The sequence below is a fragment of the Canis lupus genome, chromosome 32 (assembly GCF_048164855.1).
Source record: "Canis lupus baileyi chromosome 32, mCanLup2.hap1, whole genome shotgun sequence".
NCBI lineage: Eukaryota > Metazoa > Chordata > Mammalia > Carnivora > Canidae > Canis > Canis lupus.
In genome coordinates, this window is record NC_132869.1 from 4,373,000 (window position 1) to 4,391,460 (window position 18,461).

At 46.1% G+C, this 18,461-nt stretch overlaps 1 protein-coding gene and 2 long non-coding RNA genes across 5 annotated transcripts in view; 1 reads left to right on the top strand and 2 right to left on the bottom strand.

The window, feature by feature from the left end:
• Positions 1 to 1,400: 1,400 nt before the first annotated feature.
• On the bottom strand, positions 1,401 to 5,222 carry LOC140622893 (uncharacterized). Its single transcript, XR_012022563.1, has 2 exons — positions 2,878 to 5,222; positions 1,401 to 2,473 (listed from the first exon to the last, which is right to left on the bottom strand). It is a non-coding gene; the product is annotated as an uncharacterized lncRNA (long non-coding RNA).
• A 727-nt stretch (positions 5,223 to 5,949) lies between these two features.
• On the top strand, positions 5,950 to 17,880 carry LOC140622895 (uncharacterized). The gene is made up of 5 exons (XR_012022565.1): positions 5,950 to 7,004; positions 7,886 to 8,047; positions 10,410 to 13,765; positions 16,991 to 17,110; positions 17,777 to 17,880. It is a non-coding gene; the product is annotated as an uncharacterized lncRNA (long non-coding RNA).
• The window catches only part of CHRM5 (cholinergic receptor muscarinic 5), an 83,731-nt gene continuing 75,633 nt past the window's right edge, over positions 10,364 to 18,461 (bottom strand). For 2 of the 3 annotated variants that reach the window (XM_072808655.1, XM_072808656.1), the window contains one exon: positions 10,365 to 13,162. In XM_072808655.1, coding sequence (XP_072664756.1) covers positions 11,496 to 13,094 — 1,599 coding nt within the window. In that variant the 5' untranslated portion in view covers positions 13,095 to 13,162 and the 3' untranslated portion in view covers positions 10,365 to 11,495. Of the gene's footprint in view, positions 13,163 to 18,461 lie in introns of all 3 variants that reach the window. The other variant, XM_072808657.1, reaches the window with a different exon arrangement.

Sequence of the window (18,461 nt, forward strand, 5' to 3'; positions counted from 1 at the left end):
TGAACTTGCTCTACTTGGTCTCCCCAGCTCTCAGTATTGGCATATACTCAAACAAGGCATAGGATGTGTATTCTTCTCTAGAATCCATGTCCTTAGCTTGATAGAGTGCTATTACCCAGTCAGTACCCAAACAGCAATTACTTCCTCAAGGTACCCATATATGCACAGCTTTATAAATTGAACACTGGAGGGATTGGTGTTTGGCAATTAGCCAGCACTGTGTAAGAGTCTGATCTTAATTTTTCATGGTAGGAAGTCTGTAGATACTTCCTTTTTTTCATTATAGAAGACATTCAGGTTTATTATAAACACCTGGGAAAATTTATTTATATGTATAATTTGGTACACTATTTTCTTCTTCTTTTTAATTAGTTTCAGAGATAGAATTTAGTGATTCATCAGTTGCATATAACACCCAGTGTTCATTGGGTTCAAGTGCCTTCCTTAATGCTCGTCATCCAATTATCCTGTCCCCTCCACCCATTTCCTCCCCAGCAACTCTCAGTTTCTTTCCAAGAGTTCAGCATCTCTTATGGTTTGCCTCCCTCTCAGTCTTCATCTTATTTTATTTTTCCCTCCATATTGTGGACATTGCTGCTATAAACATTGGGATGCAGTGCTCCTTTGAATCACTATGTTTGTGTCCTCCAGTAAGTACCTACTAGTATAATTGCTGGGTGATAGAATAGTTCTATTTTTAGTTTTTTGAGGAACCTCCATCCTGTTTTCCAGAGTGGCTGCATCAATTTTCATTCCCACCAACAGTGCAAGAGGGTTCCCCTTTCTTGCCAACACCTGTGGTTTCCTGTCTTGTTAATTTTAGCCATTCTGACCCATGTGAAGTGATATCTCATTGTAGTTTTGATTTGTATTTCCCTGATGCCGAGTGATATAGAGCACTTTTTAATGTGTCTGTTGGGGGGATCCCTGGGTGGCACAGTGGTTTGGCACCTGCCTTTGGCCCAGGGCGCGATCCTGGAGACCCGGGATCAAATCCCACATCAGGCTCCCGGTGCATGGAGCCTGCTTCTCTCTGCCTATGTCTCTGCCTCTCTCTCTCTCTCTCTGTCTCTCTCTCTCTCTCATGAATAAATAAATAAAATCTTAAAAAAAATCTTCCAATTAAAAAAAAATAACACTAATAATTCAATTTTTTTTTTAATTTTTATTTATTTATGATAGTCACCAAGAGAGAGGGAGAGAGGCAGAGACACAGGCAGAGGGAGAAGCAGGCTCCATGCACCGGGAGCCCGATGTGGGATTCGATCCCGGGTCTCCAGGATCGCGCCCTGGGCCAAAGGCAGGCGCCAAACCGCTGCGCCACCCAGGGATCCCAACACTAATAATTCAGAGTGTTGTGCCGAAGATTGCGAATCCGAGAAACCACCAAGGAGCCAACACCGATGCAAACACGCGAGGGTTTATTTACAAGCTCGAACTTGGGTCCAAGTGCACCCGACACAGCGGAGCAGGGACTTGGACCCGAAGTGGGTTATAGCTGGGTTTTTTATGGGCTGGTCTAGGGGATCTTCAGAAGGGGTGGAGGAATTTTTTCCATTCTAATATGGGGGAAAGGGTGGGGAGTTTCTTAAGATCTGATACAGGATTCTCTGCTGAGGGCATTCTGAGCTTTATTGTCTTTCCGATGTGGGATTCCCTGCCTAGGACATTCTGCAGTTTTTCCTGTAAAGTTCAGCTCTTATTCCCAGGGGCCTAAGATGGCTGTACTTGTGCTAATGCTAAACTTGAGGTGGAATGGCCTTAATTTTTCTCCACCTCCACATTTTCCCCTCTCAGAGGACCTAAGGAAGGACCCAATCATGGGTGCAGGCTGGTCTCAGAGTGAGCCAGTGGGAATGATTAAACCATGATTCAAACCAACCTTGTTGCTGTTCTTGCTCCCGTTTACGACTAGCCAAACCTTTTCTGACTTTTGCCATAGATTCCCGGACTATTCCTGAGTGGTCAGTAAAGAAGCAACACTCCTCATTTGGGGCAGCACATAACCCCCCCCCTTGCAAAAGCCTCTCTACAGTTAAGATGCTCCTATCTTTTTAAACCTTAAAAGACTTTAAAAGCAAGGCTGAATTGGGTGCACATTTTTAAACGGCTGATGGGGATTGGTTCTGGCACGAAGGGACAGAGCATAAGCAACATTAGTGGGGTAAGTGAGAACGGCGCAGTCTTAGCTTTAGGGGATTGTCCTTGTCTGGTTGGCCTTTCCATTCTGGAACAAAGTCCTTGAGAAGGCCTCTGGATCAGCTGGCCGGACATGGATGTAGCAGACCCAGGGAGTAATCCTGTCGACCTTGAGAGCGGTGGGAGTGGTCAGGATCACGAGGTAGGGTCCCTTCCAGCAAGGTCGAAGTGTCTGGTGTTGGTATCTCCGCACGTACACCCAGTCACCTGGCCGATATTGATGGGGGCCCGGGGGTGGCCCAGTCTCGTAGAGGGCCCTCAGCTTAGGCCACACCTGCTTATGGGTTCGTTGTAACATTTGGAGGGAGAAAAGGAGTTGGTGATCATCAAATTCAGCAAGCACCTCAGGTTTTAAATTGGGGATAATAGGTGGAGGAAGACGGACCATGATCTCATAGGGAGTCAGTCCCATCTTATATGGGGAGTTCCTCACCCTATATAGGGCGAAGGGGAGGAGAGTCGCCCAGTCCCCGCCAGTCTCCAGGGCTAATTTAGTCGCTTAGTTTAGTTAAGGTCTCCTTTAACGTTCTGTTCATCCTCTCTACCTGTCCTGAGATTTAGGGCCTATATACACAATGTAATTTCCAATCTGCCCCAAGTACTAGTGCCACTCCCTGTGTTACCTTAGAGACGAATCCTGGGCCGTTGTCTGACCCAATCTTAACAGGAAAACCATACCTCGGTAAGATGTCTTCCAGCAGTTTCTTGGTCACGGTCTGTGCCGTTTCATGTTTGGTGGGAAATGCCTCTGTGCATCCTGAAAAAGTATCTACAAACACTAGTAAATACTTGTACCCATATTTTCCAGGTTTTACCTCGAGAGTTTTTAATAGTGATCTTTGCATGTCGTAGGAGGTCTTCCATCTTCCTTGTTCCCGTGTGAGTACTCCGATGCATTTTGGATAGGACTCGCCGTCCCAGTTCCTCTGGCAGGATGATGCTGGAGTCTGCGGCCCTCCACCAGCCACGCAAGCACTTGATCCAGTGTAAGTCAGTGTCAGTATAGTTGGGGGTGTCAGGCAGTGTCGGGCCCCCGGATCAGGTCGCGTGGTTGTTAAAACCTGGGTCACCAGAAGGGCCGCCTCCTTAGCTTCTGAGTCGGCTAGCAGGTTTCCCCCGCTACTGGTGTGTCTGCCCTCTGGTGTCCTGGACAGTGGATGATGGTGCCTTGGGCAGCCAGAGGGCCCTCAGGAGTTCAAGGATCTCTGTTTTGTTTTTAGTAGTTTTTTTCCCTCTGCTGTCAGAAGCCCTCTGTCCCTGTAAAGGGCTCCGTGGACGTGAGCGGCGGCGAGGGCGGACCCGCTGTCGGGGTAGATGTTGATTCGTTCACCTTCCCCCACGGTCAGCGCCTTGGCCAGTGCGGTCAGTTCTGCCCGTTGAGCCGACGCTCCGCTGCCAGTGGCTCCGCCCAGACGGTCTCCGTCTCCGAGGTCGCGGCTGCCCCCGCGGATCTGACTCCTTCTCGGACAAAACTGCTGCTCTTATCAAGAGCAGACCAACAAATCAAGGAAACTTTTGCACAGAAAGTAGACTTTTAATCTTATACTCTTGTACTTTAAAATCCATTTACTTTGATCTTAGTCTGTCCTGACCACATCTAAAATTCCTTTCCAAGGATTTCCTTTCACAACCCTTTTACACCTTCCTCTGCATTCAGAATTTGTCCCAAGCCATTTCTTTCCAGTCAGTCTCATTTGGGACAAAATTACTTTCTTTTACCTTGAACAAAAATATATTCCCATTCCTTACATTTTTCTTACATATCTCCTTTTCTACATACAGAGTTGCTTTCTTTATCAGTCATCAGTCTTACTTTAGCAGAGTTTTTCCATTCTTAGGAACCTTAGTGTCCAATGAAAACTAAGGAGTAACCGATTTTTGAACACCAGAACTCTTTAGACGGCTAATTTATGAAACAGTTAAGTACAAAGCATGTTCACCAACAGATTCAAATCAACGTTTCAGCACTTTTTCCTGTTTGGAAAAGACCTAGATGTCCGATGAATTTAATTCCATTTATCATCAAAGTGTAACTAAGGTTTCAGGTTACCAAGGACTTTGAAAGGTATCTTAACAATTACTTATGAAAACTTGGAAACAGACAATTAGCCATCAGTTTAGCCAATTTTTTACTAACAAATTGCAAAATGATAACAACTTATGTGACCTTCAGTAAGCCTCAATAGCATAAAAGTTTCAGGCTTAGTAGTGATAATTTTCAAGACCTATTTGCTATGTCCCATCTGGATCCACTTAAAGTCAATCAATTTGCTCCCCATCATCAGTTTTTATCTGAGACACTGGTGGGGGAATCTGGAGGGGGCAGTGTTAAGTAATTGATGGTCTTCTTGTTATTCGTCTTCTAAACTCAGGACAAGTACCTGAATTGGGTGCCCCTCCTTGTTTAGGATTTTTGCTCCTTCGGGGTGGAAGCGAATTTGTGCCCCCATCTTGGTGAGCAAATCCTGACCTAACAACGGGTAGGACACTCAGGGATGACCATGAAGGAGTGGGATACCTGGCCCATGCCGAGATCCACAATTCTTTGGGTAGTCCACGAGTACTGTTTGATGCCTGTGGCCCCTTGCACCTATGAAGTCTTGCTTGCCAATTTCCCTTGGGGTTGTAATAAAACTGAGTGTTGTGCCTCAGTGTCCACTAGGAATTCAACAGGTTGCCCCTCCACTCCGAGAGTTACCCTGGGCTCGGGGAGGGGTGCCGAACCCTGACTCCCCTAATCGTCCAGGTCCTCCATCTCCAAGATCTTGGCAGGGGCCTTTTGTTAAGACAGTCTTTCACCCAGTGGCCCTTTTCCTTGCAATGGGCACATTTGTTCAGTTTAGGGCGCTCCCGATGGGGACCAAGAAGCCATCCAAGCTTCTTGAGGTGCCTCTGTCTTTCCCGTGGGTCATCCATGGTTGTGGCCAGCAGGATCTTGACCAGGTTTCAGGTCTACTGGTCGCTTGGTTTGGTTTGTTGCTCTTCTGGACTTTCTCTATTATTACAGACTCTTTCTGCTACTATTACTAAGTCCTGCAAGCTTTTCTCTCCCAGTCTCTCTACTCTTTGCAATTTCTTTTTAATGTTGGGAGCCGCCTGGTTAACAAAAGCCATGATAATTGCAGCCTTTGTTTCTGGGGTTTCTGGGTTCATAGGGGTGTACTGCCTAAAAGCCTCTATGACTCTCTCTAAGAAGGCTGCTGGACTCTCATCCTTGCCCTGTCTCACACCATATACCTTGGCCAGATTGGTAGGTTTGCACGTGGCAGCCTGGAGGCCTGCCATTAGAGTCTGGCGGTGGACCCGGAGTCTCTCCTTACCTTCAGCCGAGTTGTGGTCCCAGGTGGGGCGGGATAAGGGGAAGGCAGCATTTCTGAGGTCTGGGTTTTGAGTCGGCTGTCTGTCCTCTCCCAGGACAGACTTCCGGGCTTCCACCTGATTCGTTCTCTCTCCTCGGTGGTGAAGAGAACCTGCAAGAGCTGTTGGCAGTCCCAAGTAGGCTGGTGAGTAAAGAGAACAGTATCTAAAAGCCCGATTAGATCTCTCAGATTGGGGATCCCTGGGTGGCGCAGCGGCTTGGCGCCTGCCTTTGGCCCAGGGCGTGATCCTGGAGACCCCGGATCGAATCCTACATCGGGCTCCCGGTGCATGGAGCCTGCTTCTCTCTCTGCCTCTCTCTCTCTCTCTCTCTCTCTCTCTCGCTCTCTCTGTGTGACTATCATAAATAAAATAAACTGAAACTTAAAAAAAAAAAAAAGATCTCTGATTATCAGAGAACTTTGCATTTTGGGTTTTCCAATTATATAAATCACTGGTGGAGAATGGCCAGTACAACATTAGCTGTCCGCCAGTCTCGTCGGGGGGCCCCATGGCATAGAGGGGAAGGGCGGTGGAGTCTGCAGGCCCCTGTTAGGGGGTGGGACCACCCATTGGGTCCCACCGCACATCCCCGCTGCTGGCACAGGAATTCCCTCATCTGGGAGGGGGGCGCCCCTTCTGCAGCCCCCCGTACCTCTGGTGGTGGGGGAGGTGGAAGGGCGAGGGGGTGCCCAGTAGGGCGGTGGGAGGATCAGGTCCTCCAGTGAGGAATCCTGTAAAACTGGATAAAGAGGCTCTTTTGTCTTAGAGTTGGTCTCCTTCTCTGCCTTTCCGCAAGGCTAGAATCTTGGTAGGTCCTGCTTTGGGGGGTAAAAATAGTTTTAGCCAAGGAGGGGGATTCTCAATCATGTCCTACCAGACCAGGATGTAGGGCATCTGGTCAGGGTGGCTGTCTGGTTTATCCCTGAAGATCGCGACCTTAACCTGTAAGATAATAGGTAGGTGGAAAGTTCCTTCTCGGGGCCATCCCACGTCAAAGGTTGGCCATTCTGACATGCAGTAAGTTCAAAATTTCCCTTTCCGTATGTTTGTGCTCAGATTGTGAGCTCTTTCCTTAACATCTGAGAAGTGGGAGACCATAAGGGATGGGGGGGGGGAGTGGTTTGTGTCTGCCCCATTATGTCCCTCGTCCACACCAAGGCACAGACAGTTGTGACAGTTAACAAATAACACAGTCAAACGCAAGAACACAGTAACACAGACCGGCGTGCAAAACAGTTAACAAGAACACAGTAACAGACAAACGTCCCAGTGCAGCCGCGGAGATAAAACAGTAACTCGAAGGGCTGGCAGCGGCCCTCCTTACAGATGAGGACCCTGTCCTCCAGGCAGGGGCAAAGGACGTCTCCTCAAGATCCCCCGGTCGTGGCCCGCCAGCACGTCCGCCTAAGCCAATGTCGACCCAATACAGATTGGAATTCCTACAGGTAAAAGTACAGTTTAGAGCTCTCAGAAAATATGCGCGCAAAAGGTGGAAAAGGTTGAGTGCACTCTCCACGCGTGGGACCCTCCGGATAGGGTCCTGGGGGTCTCTCGGATCCCGGACGAGCCCCCAAATGTTGTGCCCAAGATCGCGAATCCGAGAAACCACCAAGGAGCCGACACCGATGCAAACACACGAGGGTTTATTTACAAGCTCGAGTTTGGGTCCAAGTATACCCCACACAGCGGAGCAGGGACTTGGACCCGAAGTGGGTTACAGCTGGGTTTTTTATGGGCTGGTCTAGGGGATCTTCAGAAGGGGTGGAGGAATTTTTTCCATTCTAATATGGGGAAAAGGGTGGGGAGTTTCTTAAGATCTGATACAGGATTCTCTGCTGAGGGCATTCTGAGCTTTATTGTCTTTCCGATGTGGGATTCCCTGCCTAGGACATTCTGCAGTTTTTCCTGTAAAGTTCAGCTCTTATTCCCAGAGGCCTAAGATGGCTGTACTTGTGCTAATGCTAAACTTGAGGTGGAATGGCCTTAATTTTTCTCGGCCTCCATAAGAGAATGAAGAAAATCTGTTGCATTCTCTTGTATGAGGAGGTGGGAATGGGATGAAAGGGGTGGGGAATGGAGCTAAGTACATCATTTTGTATAGAATTGACTTTTACAACCATGTTAACATTTTACTTGTTAAAAAAAAATAAGAATGCAAAGTTCTTAAATTGAATACCAACAGAAACAAATCTAACAGATTTCAAGTGAAAGAAATAAGATGAACACAAATAATTAGTAACTTGACTATGCACCTTCAACCTTCAGATGGAAGAACCGCAAACAAATATTGGAACTTTACTAAAAGGTTGGTTTTTCACAATGATAGGGGTTTTGCAATTTTGAAACTATTATCAAAGGATGGAGCAAATTGAGCACATGAATAAATGATGATTCTCACTGTTGGAGACAAGAGATACAGATATAAATATGGAGCGGGAAGAACCCTATGATGATTGGAATTGCAGATGCCAATATGAACTCATTTTTGGTAAGTATACATTGTACATATTTCTAATTCCTGAAAGGGCTCAATAGCAACAAATATATCCTAAGTCTATATTGGAGCCAGGTATCATTCTTTACTTGATAAAACCAGCATTCCTTTTTTTTTTTACATTTTAAATATGTTCTACACCCAACATGGGTCTTGAACTTACGACATTGAGGTCAAGAGTCACGTATTCCATCAATTGAGCCAGCCAGGTGCCCCTAGAACCAGCACTCCCTGAAAAATGGCTGACTCCTGGGCTGACGTATGAATAGGAAAGATGAGCCCGGAGCATCTTGTTGTACCAGACATACACCTTGACATAAAAAAAAAAAAAAAAAAGAAAGAAAGAAAGAAACACCTAGGGGAAACGAAACTTCTTTAAAACAGGGCCTGTGGTGAGGTCCTCAGAATGAATGAATCCAACTGTAAACTACAGGGACCCGGCGGGTGGGTGGGCATGAGCTGACTGCAGATCTTAGCCTTTTACACCCTCAGTCTCCCCAGCTCTGTGTGTGGTAGACCATGTAAGCTTTGACTCGTTACCTGCTGGATGCTGCTATGTTGCTGACGTTGTGGTTTGTTTCCCCTTGACTGTGAATTTGATGGCTTGTCAAGGGATCTGTTTTCAGTACAATTTTTGTTAAATATTCCTGGTCACTGCTGTGCTCTTTTAGGGGAATGTCCTTTAAGGGCGAAGCTGAGGTCTGCCTCTTTGTAATTGTGAAATCTGTACCTAATCTCTGGACTGGAATATCAAGTTGTCCACTGTAAATGTCAAGGGGCATAGTAGTATGTAGAACTGGCTGCCTCCGAGAGCCGGTGATATAAAAAGAAAAGGAAGTGTAGGCCTTTCAATTAACTTCACAAAAGATACACACAAAAGGGCAAGTCCTAGGCAATTGAGTATGAAAAATGTGCCCTAGTGTCCCTCCCTCCATCCCTCCCCACTGGTTCTGCATTCTTTTCTTTTTTAAAGATTGTATTTATTCATTCAAGAGAGACAGGCAGAGACACAGGCAGAGGGAGAAGGAGGCTCCCTGTGGGGAGCCCGATGCAGGATCACACCTTGAGCCCAAGGCAGATGCTCAACCACTGAGCCACCCAAGGCGCCCCCTCCCCCTCCCCGGTTCTGCATTCTTTTGTTTGAATTAGACCATGTTTCTACTGTGGACAGTGAATGGCCAATGTAGGCTCCAAGTGGGATTTTCATTTTTGTCACAAATCAAAGCCTTAAACTAAAAGAACCAACTGTTTACCTAGAGCTGTTGGAGCAGGTTTGCTTATGAAGTCACAGCCCCATTGGCCTCATGTCGGCCTGGGAGCATCTCCTGAGAACTGAGCCAGTTAATTAATTTTCTCCGTGAAATTCTTGGCAGGCTTCAACCTGCCCTTGATGAAGGCTCAGCAGCTGTATTGCTTCTGAGATGCTTCATCTCAACTTCACCAAGTTCCCACAAGGCCTGGGGAGAGGCCCGCGTGTACCTGCTTTGTCCTGCCCTGAAACCTTCTTGGGACTTGGTGTAACAGGCTGACTCCCTTTTCAGGGGGGAGGTGGAAACTTTCCTACACTCAAGCACATTCACAATTCCTGGGGCCACTAAAGCAGCTATTTTCCATTCCCTCAGCAAATAGGGTTGTAAACAAATGGTCTACATTAAGGGAAATGAAGCCTGGAGATGTTAAAACACATTCGCAGGTATAATCAGCCAAGGTGCTGTCCAACTGGAGTGCTTCGTCTTTAAAATCCTCACTGTGTACTGCCCTGCTGCTTTCTTTGTGGGTCTTTTATTCATCACATGCTGTTTTATAGTTTGTATCTTGCACATTGCTTTATTCTCAGAATTAAAAAAAAGAACAACCCAGGATCCCTGGGTGGCACAGCGGTTTAGCGCCTGCCTTTGGCCCAGGGCGTGATCCTGGAGACCCGGGATCGAATCCCACGTTGGGCTCCCGGTGCATGGAGCCTGCTTCTCCCTCTGCCTGTGTCTCTGCCTCTCTCTCTGTGTGACTATCATAAATTAAAAAAAAACAAAAACAACCCACCTTAGATTCAGTCTGTTCATATACAGAGAAATTTCAATTGAATTTAGTTTTTGATCATTTTGATGCTCTAATGTATGCTATATTGATAAATTTTATTTTTATATATTACTGTGATCTACATTTTGTTTTTCAAGATGAGGCTTTCATTTTTAATAACTATCACCAGTGTCACTGGACCTCAACCATACTTTTCTGAGCTTCTCATCTTGCTGGTGAATTTGGAGAGGAATGAATAAGTCATTTCTGAGCCATGATTTGAAGTACCTATTAAAAAAAGAAAGAAAGAAAGCCTTTCCCCTTCTGTCCCTCCAAATAGCACTTCTGACTGAAGCAGCACCATGACCTGCTTGTGCCTGGCTGTGAATTGCATCTGGATGAGAGAAATTGGACGCTGGCAAAAGAGTTATGGAAGAATTTCAAAAAAGTGGGGTGAAACCAAATTTGTTTTCCACATTTGCCTCAGGTTTGCCTGGTGGAGATTGGAAAATAAGGCCTCTGGAAACAATGAAAGGAATCATAATTAAATAGCCCAGAGAAGATCTTTATGCAATCATGTAGTTTTCCTTAGAACAGAGCATGGATGGTTAGGCCCACGTAGGCACAGAACACAATACACAATATCTGTTTAGATAAAAGGAAAAAAATTCTCACTGGTAAAAACGAAAATAACTGTGGAGATTTGACGGCCTTTACCAGCAGAGTAGAGGCCCCTGTGTAGGATTGGATGGGATCGGGTTTCGGTGTCCTTCCAGACCCAGGATTCTGAGAAGAAAGGATGGTAATGTGGAGACCAGCATGGTTTCCATGGGTACCAGGAGTTGGGATCGGTTGTAAAAGGAAAGGGGAGAGCTTCACTCAGATGTAGGGACAAAAAAAACGTACCACAGTACAGAACATGTAGTAGCTGCATAATACTGACTAGTTTATAAAGAAGTAGAGTCTTAGAAGCCAGCTGAACAGGTGACACAGTCTCCCAGTTCTGATAGGAGACAACTTAATAGACACAAATATATTGCACAAAACCTCAACACAGGTTTCTGCAGGGAAGGTTTCCACCCAGTCCCTGCTGCTCCCCAAAAGGTCAGGGAACAGAAATTCCCTAAGTCACTGTTCACTGTGATTCAGCATTCCTCATCCTGTGAAAGGACACAAGTCTGTCTCTTCACTTTAACAGCAAACCCCAGTAGCATGAGGTGACCTTGGTTATAGACAAGAATCATTGAATATGGCAGCACTTGTGGCAGCTGTGACTCCTTCCTTTGGTTATGGATCTCAAGCTCCACAAAGTCCTCAGGTGTCCAAAATGACAGATGTTCTTTTGAAAGAATTAAACCAGGATCAACTCACCCATCCTCAAAGGGAATTGACCATGGTGACTCTTCTGAGAGGCGTTGTTGACTTTTCAGGGGAGCTTGCTGTTCGCCTGCCAGTACAACTTCTCTTCTACTTTTTTCTTTTTCCATCGGCAGAGTAGCAGCATCTTAAAGGTCTTCCTGAAGGTTCTGTTGCAGAGGGCATAGCAAATGGGGTTGACGGTACTGTTGACATAGCACAACCAGTAGCCCAAGTGCCACAGGGTGACTGGGACACATTTGTCACAGAAGGTGGAAACCAGGACCATTATGTTATAAGGGGTCCAGGTGATGATGAACGCCAGGAGAATGGCACTCAAAGTCTGCGCTGCTTTCCTCTCCTTGACAAGGACCATTCTTTTTCGTTTGGTCATTTGATGGCTGAGGTTGGGATCCAGGCCTTTTGTGGAAGGATCCTTGGACACTGGGAAGGAGCAGGGCATGATTTTAACCTTGTGACAGCTGTTGTTGGCCTCCTGGGTCCCATCAGCTTTTACCACCAATTGGAACTTATAGGCCACACATTTCTGACTCTTGGATCTATGAGCAGCACCTGGGGACAAGAAGTATTTTTGGGTGTCATAGTCATTTTTTTCAGCTTGAGCTTCCACAAAAGTTTCCTTGGTCTCCTCGGCACTGAATTCTTCCCTTGGGCTTTCCTTGGTCTGACTCTTGTAGACTACTTGGAAGACAGGGTCAGCAGTGGACTTGTCCTCATCCTCTGAGGAAGGGCAGCTGCTACAGGTAGTGAGCTGCTCAGCTTTGGCCCACTCGGTGCTTGGGCCCATGGCTTGGGATGGCTTCCCAGTGGTGGAGGTGCTCCTGTGGGAGGATGACCAGGAGGCTTCATTCCTCTCCCTCTGGGCCAGCGTGGGCCGAGGGCAGCTAAAGCAGGATGTCAGCAGAGCCTTCTGAGCTGGCTTTCTTGGCTCAGCTTCGGCCATGGAGTCAGAGCCCTGGAGGTCGGCCAGGTCCTTGGTTCGCTTCTCTGTTTCCCGGTAGATTCGGCAGTAGAGGATGGTCATGACAGAAACAGGGATGTAGAAGGCAGCGATGGCAGTGCCAAAAGTGATGGTGGGCTCGGAGAGGAATTGGATTTGGCACTCATCTGGTGGCACTGTCCGCTCCCCAACCAGGTACTGCCAGCAGAGGATCGCCGGTGCCCAAAGGATGAAGGAGATTAGCCAGGCCAGGCCAATCATGATGCCAGCTCTTCTTGGGGTACGCTTGGCCCGATAGGTCAGAGGTCTTGTGATAGAAAAGTAACGGTCAAAACTGATCACCAGAAGGTTCATGACAGAAGCATTGCTGGCCACATAGTCCAGTGCAAGCCAGAGGTCACAAGCCAGACTCCCGAGCACCCAGCGTCCCATGAGGATGTAGGTGGTGTAGAGGTTCATGGAGAAAATCCCAATGATGAGATCGGCACAGGCCAAGCTGAGCAGGTAATAGTTGTTAACTGACTTCAGCTGACTGTTGACTTTGAAGGAGATCATGACTAAGATGTTGCCCACAATGGTGACCAGGCTGACCACAGCAGTCACGGCTGCAATGGTGATGATCTCCCACAACCCATGGTGTTCCAGAGGCTGGTGACTTACTGGGGTGCCATTGACAGTGCTGGTGTTGTGATAAGGTTCCTCTTCCATCCTTAAATAGGGTTAAGTCTTGGTTTCTAGACCATCTCTTTCCTCTCTCACCTCCTCTTGGTCAGCACCTGGAAGAGAGGTAACTGTGTTAACCCCACTCACCAGCAATGGATCTCTGCCCCACTCATTGCTTATCATGTGCAATAGAATATTAAGCATGGCCACACACATTCAGAGCAGGATGTGGAAATCTCTGAAAGCCTTGGTGACAGTCTTGCAGCAGCGCCATCCCTTTGCTTTCTGGAAGTTACCAGAGCCTGGGAGCCTTTCTTGCACCTGGGGCTGCTGCCCTCTTGTGTTTCCAATAGGCAATTTAAAGAAGAGGGGGAAGGAAAGGGAACCGGGTACGTGGGGAGCAAAGAAGAGAAGCAAGCAGGGAAGTTGAAGTCACTCTGGGTTGCGACGACGTTAGGGGCAAACGCTCTGTTTCCTAAGCTCGCAGTGGTAAGTACCCAGTGTGTCATGCTCTGGGGGAAGAGATGTCGTATGGACTCTATCGTCCCTTTACCAGCTATGATTGAGTTTGATTCTAGGTTCAGCTATTAACCATTACTGAGGCCATGTTGTGAGGCAGGACCGCAGCACAACACTCCCCCCTGACGTTTGTGCTGGCTTCCCATGAGCACCAGCTGCTGCTGCTCACCTACCCCCGCTCTTGAGCTATTTGCCAGGTAATAGAAATGTTTAAATTATTTTATTTTCTGATTATAAAGTAAGATTTTCTTGTAAAAGCTCAAAAAATGTCAAAATGTATAGCTTAGGAAACAGGGGCCCTCGGTGGCTCAGTCGGTCAAGCATCTGCCTTTGGCTCAGGTCATGATCTCCGGGTCCTGCGATGGGGCCCCACATTGGGCTCTCCGTCAGCAGGAGTCTGCTTCTCCCTCTCCCTCTGCCCTCCCTGCTGCTTTTATTTTTTTTCTCTCTCTCTCAAATAAATAAATAAAATCTTAAAAAAAAAAAAAGAAAAGAAAAGAAAACAAGCCTCCTTTAACCGAATCTTGCAGAGGTAATCAATGCTCTCCCCTACCTATGCATATGCTAACAAATATTTAAATACAATTATTTTTAAAGAGGTGACTTTTTAATGTCTACACTCAAAATTTTGTTTTTTACTTAACAAATCATCATGGATACCGTTCTTTCTTATAAGATTTATTTTGTTGAAGTAATCTCTATGTTCAACGTGGGACTCAAACTTGTGATCCCAAGATCAAGAGTTGCATGCTCCTCCAACTGAGCCAGTCAGGCGTCCCAATGCACATCTTTTGTATCAGCATGTCTTTTGATTAGAGCTCTTTTTTTTCATTTTAATGACTGCACGTTATCCCATTTAATGGATGTAATTTAATCAACATCCACTGACAAATTCAAACTTTTAAAAATAAAAGTCAATTTTCCTTTTCTTTTTTTTTTAAAGATTTTATTTATTTGCTCATGAAAGACACACAGAGAGAGGTAGAGACATAGGCAGAGGGAGAAGCAGACTCCCTGCAGGGAGCCCAGTGTGAGACTAGATCCCAGGACATTAGGATCATGTGCTGAGCTGAAGACTGACGTTCAACCCCTGAGCCACCCAGGTGCCCCTATAAAATGGAATATTACTCAGCTATAAAAAGAAAAGATTTCCAAAGAAATCTTGAAAATCTTTAAACAAAAGGGGGGGGGGATCCCTAGGTGGCTCAGGGGTTTAGCGCCTGTCTTTGGCCCAGGGCGTGATCCCGGACTCCCGGGATCCAGTCCCGTGTTGGGCTCCTGGCGTGGAGCCTGCTTCTCCCTCTACCTGTGTCTCTGCCTCTCTCTCTCTCTATGTCTATCATGAATAAATAAAATCTTAAAAAAAAAAAAAAAAAAAGAATGAAATCTTGCCACTTGCAATGACCTGGATAGAGCTAGAGTAAAAAGCTAAGTGAAATAAGTCAGTTGGAGAAAGACAAACATATGACTTCACTCTTGTGGAATTTAAGAAACGAAACAAATAAGCAAAGGGAAAAAAAAGAGAAAGGGGCAAACCAAGAAATAGGCTCTTAACTATGGAGAACAAACTGATGGTCACCAGAGGGGAGGTAAGAGGGGGATGGGGATTATGGGGGGGCACTTTCTGTGATGGGTGCCAGGTGATGTACAGAGTTGTTGAGTCCCTGTGCACTTGAAACTAATATACCACTCTATGTTAGCTAACTGGAATTGGAATAAAAACAACAACAACAACAACAACAACAACAAAACAAACCCAAAACCCGAGGCATCAAGTTGGAAAGCCTGAGACGTGGAGGAGACATGATGATTTTTTCTCAAGTCTTCAAAACAGAAATAAATTGTGTGTTGGAAGGATTTAATCTTTCCTATTTAATTTTATTAGAAGGTAGTAAGCAATTTATAAAGGGTCCTGGGAATTTGGATGTGCACATTCTCCTGTGACCACATGTGTATACTCAGGGGTTTTCCTCTCTGACCTGTTTCCTCATTTATAAAAATAAGGAAATCAGACTATGGGATGACGCAAGACCCCTACATTTTAATGATTTTGTATATTAAATAGTGCGATGGTGGATTTTTTTGTGTCATGTTGGCTATGCTACAGTTGCCAATTGTTTGGTCAAACACCTGAGTCTAGATGTTGCTGTGAAGGTATTTTTTAAAATGATTTTGTTGTGCCCAAGATTGCGAATCCAAGAAACCACCGAGGAGCCGACACCGACGCAAACACACTAGGGTTTCTTTACAAGCTGGAGCTTGAGTCCAAGTGCACCCGACACAGCGGAGCAGGGACTTGGACCCTGAGACTAAGAGGCGTAGCAACTTTATAGGGGCCAGTGGCCCATGGGATACGCAGAAAGTTGCACAGTCCTGCTGGTCCACTCGCAGGTGGCCGACTGAGTTGTATTTTACCCTAAAGTATCCATTTGAACTGGCCTATCACTGAGCTGGATTTCCGGTTAGGGTGTGCCCTGGACTTGACTAGGGTGGGGCAGTGCCCTAAGCAGGTCGGCACAAGACGGGTACAGCACAAAATGGAGTCAGTCCTGCTCTGCTTGGCCAGGGGTAGGGGATTTTTGTTAAATTTCCTGGGTCCCACAATTTTTTAATTTTTATTTTATTATTTGAGAGAGAGCAAGAGAGAACACAGCAGGGGCAGGGGCAGAGGGAGAAACAGGCTCCCTGCTCAGCAGCAAGTCCAACGTGGGGCTCAATCCCAGGACCCTGAGATCATCTGAGCTGAAGGCAGATGCTTAACTGACTGAGCCACCCAGGGAGCCCTTTATTTATTAGAGAGAGAGAGAGAGAGAGAGAGAGAGAGAGAGAGAGAGAAGTGGGGGAGAGGCAGAGGGAGGGAGAAGCTCAACAAGCTCTTCTGAGTTTGGAGCCCAATGTGGGCTCAATCCCATGACCCCAAGATAACGGCCTGAATTGAAATCAAGAGTCAGACACTCAACTGACTGAGCCACCCAGGTGCCCCTTCCAGTAACTCTTACTGCTTTTTGGGTTGTGAAGGCAAATAAAATATATATAATTGGTTATCTGGGGGGTGAGAACTCATCTGAGGTCTTATTTGGTTACTCAAACTGTAGAAGTTCCCATTTTCCAGGACACCTGCCTGGGTGACTCAGTGGTTGAGCGTCTGCCTCTGGCTCAGGTCATGATCCCGGGGTCCTGGGATCAAGTCCTGCATCGGGCCCCCTATTCAGCAGGGAGTCTGCTTCTCCCTCTGCCTCTGCTCTTCCTCACCACTTGTGCGCTCTCTCTCTCTCTCAAATAAGTAAATAAAACCTTTAAAAGTAAATAAAAGTTCCCAATTTCCACTACTTTTATGGAAAGTTACCCTAGTTTATGTCTAGGGTGCCAGTATTGGCAGAGAGCAAACAGTCACCCCTGGTTATTTTTCTACCACCAAACAGGAGACCAAAAATCCCAGAATGATGAAATTGTCCTTGTTCCCAACTCTGGGTCTATTGCATCTTGCTGCTTTGTTGTCAATAACTTACAAAGGAAGCAAACCAACACAAAAGCGAAGAAAGGTAACACTGTATCACCTGAACTCTCTTCCTTGTGGAGTGGCCTTGATGACTTCTGAGGTTTTGCATGAGATGAGCTTAGGCCTTGCTTTTCTGAAATACCTCTTCTCTGAGCTCTATGCCTGAGCCTTGCTTCACTGTTTCTATAGCAACCATGATGGAAAACTTTAATAGAATCTACAATCCAGTGATATCAGGACATCATCATAACCTGCTCTCCTCCTGCCCTCTCCTTTTTCAAGGATACATCAAGAGAAAGTTAGCTTAAATACATGGTGGCATTGGGTTGGACATCATGAAGAACTTGCAGTGACAAAATATGTGCATAAAAGAGGCTCTGAATTTGCCTTTTCGTTTGTATTTTATTTTATTTATTTAAAAAAAATTTTTTAAAGATTTTATTTATTTATTGAGACGCAGAGGGAGAAGCAGTCTCCACGCAGGGAGCCCCACATGGGACTTGATCCCAGGTCTCCAGGATCATACCCCAGGCTGCAGGTGGCGCTAAACCGCTGCACCACTGGGGCCTCCCGCGTTTGTATTTAAAGTTGGTTTGTGTAACCTCTTTTAATTGATAGAACACTGTCCAAAGATATGGTCAAAGATGTGGTGATTAAGAAATGGCTTCTTTTTAAAATTTTTTTCTTTCTTTTTTAAATTTGAATTCAGTTTGCTGACACAGAGTATAACACCCAGTGCTCATCCCATCGAGTGCCCTCCTCAGTGAGAAATGACTTCCTGATGTCACTGAAACAGTAATATCTGGGTCAGAGTTTTGTTTTGTTTTTTTTAAATAGGGATTTTATTTATTTATTAATGATATGACAGAGAGAGAGAGAGAGAGAGAGAGAGGCAGAGAAACAGGCAGAGAGAGATGCAGGCTCCATGCCAGGACCCTGACACGGGACTCGATCCGGGGACTCCAGGATCGTGCTCTGGGCCAAAGGCAGGCGCCAAACCACTGCGCCACCCAGGGATCCCTGGGTCAGAGTTTTAAGGTGATATATGCGCTTTTAAAACTTCTGACATGTATTTATTATTTTTAATTGAAGTGACATGCAATATTGGTTCCAGGTGTACAAGAGAGTGATCTGTCTTGTTCTGTACTTTCTGAAATGCACACCCTGATAAGCATAGTTCCCATTTGTCACCATATGGAGTCCTTACAATGTTACTGATAACACAAGTGTTTAAAAGCATTCTGTGTTCACCACTGTGCTGGATTTCCTGGGGCGGATAAAAGAGATATACAATAGTCCTTGAAGGGAAGCAGTCAGACTTTCATAGTTGTAAGAAGAGAGGATAGAAGAATTAAGTTGAGCCTCTGTTTTGCATTTAGGACAGAGGCCTATCA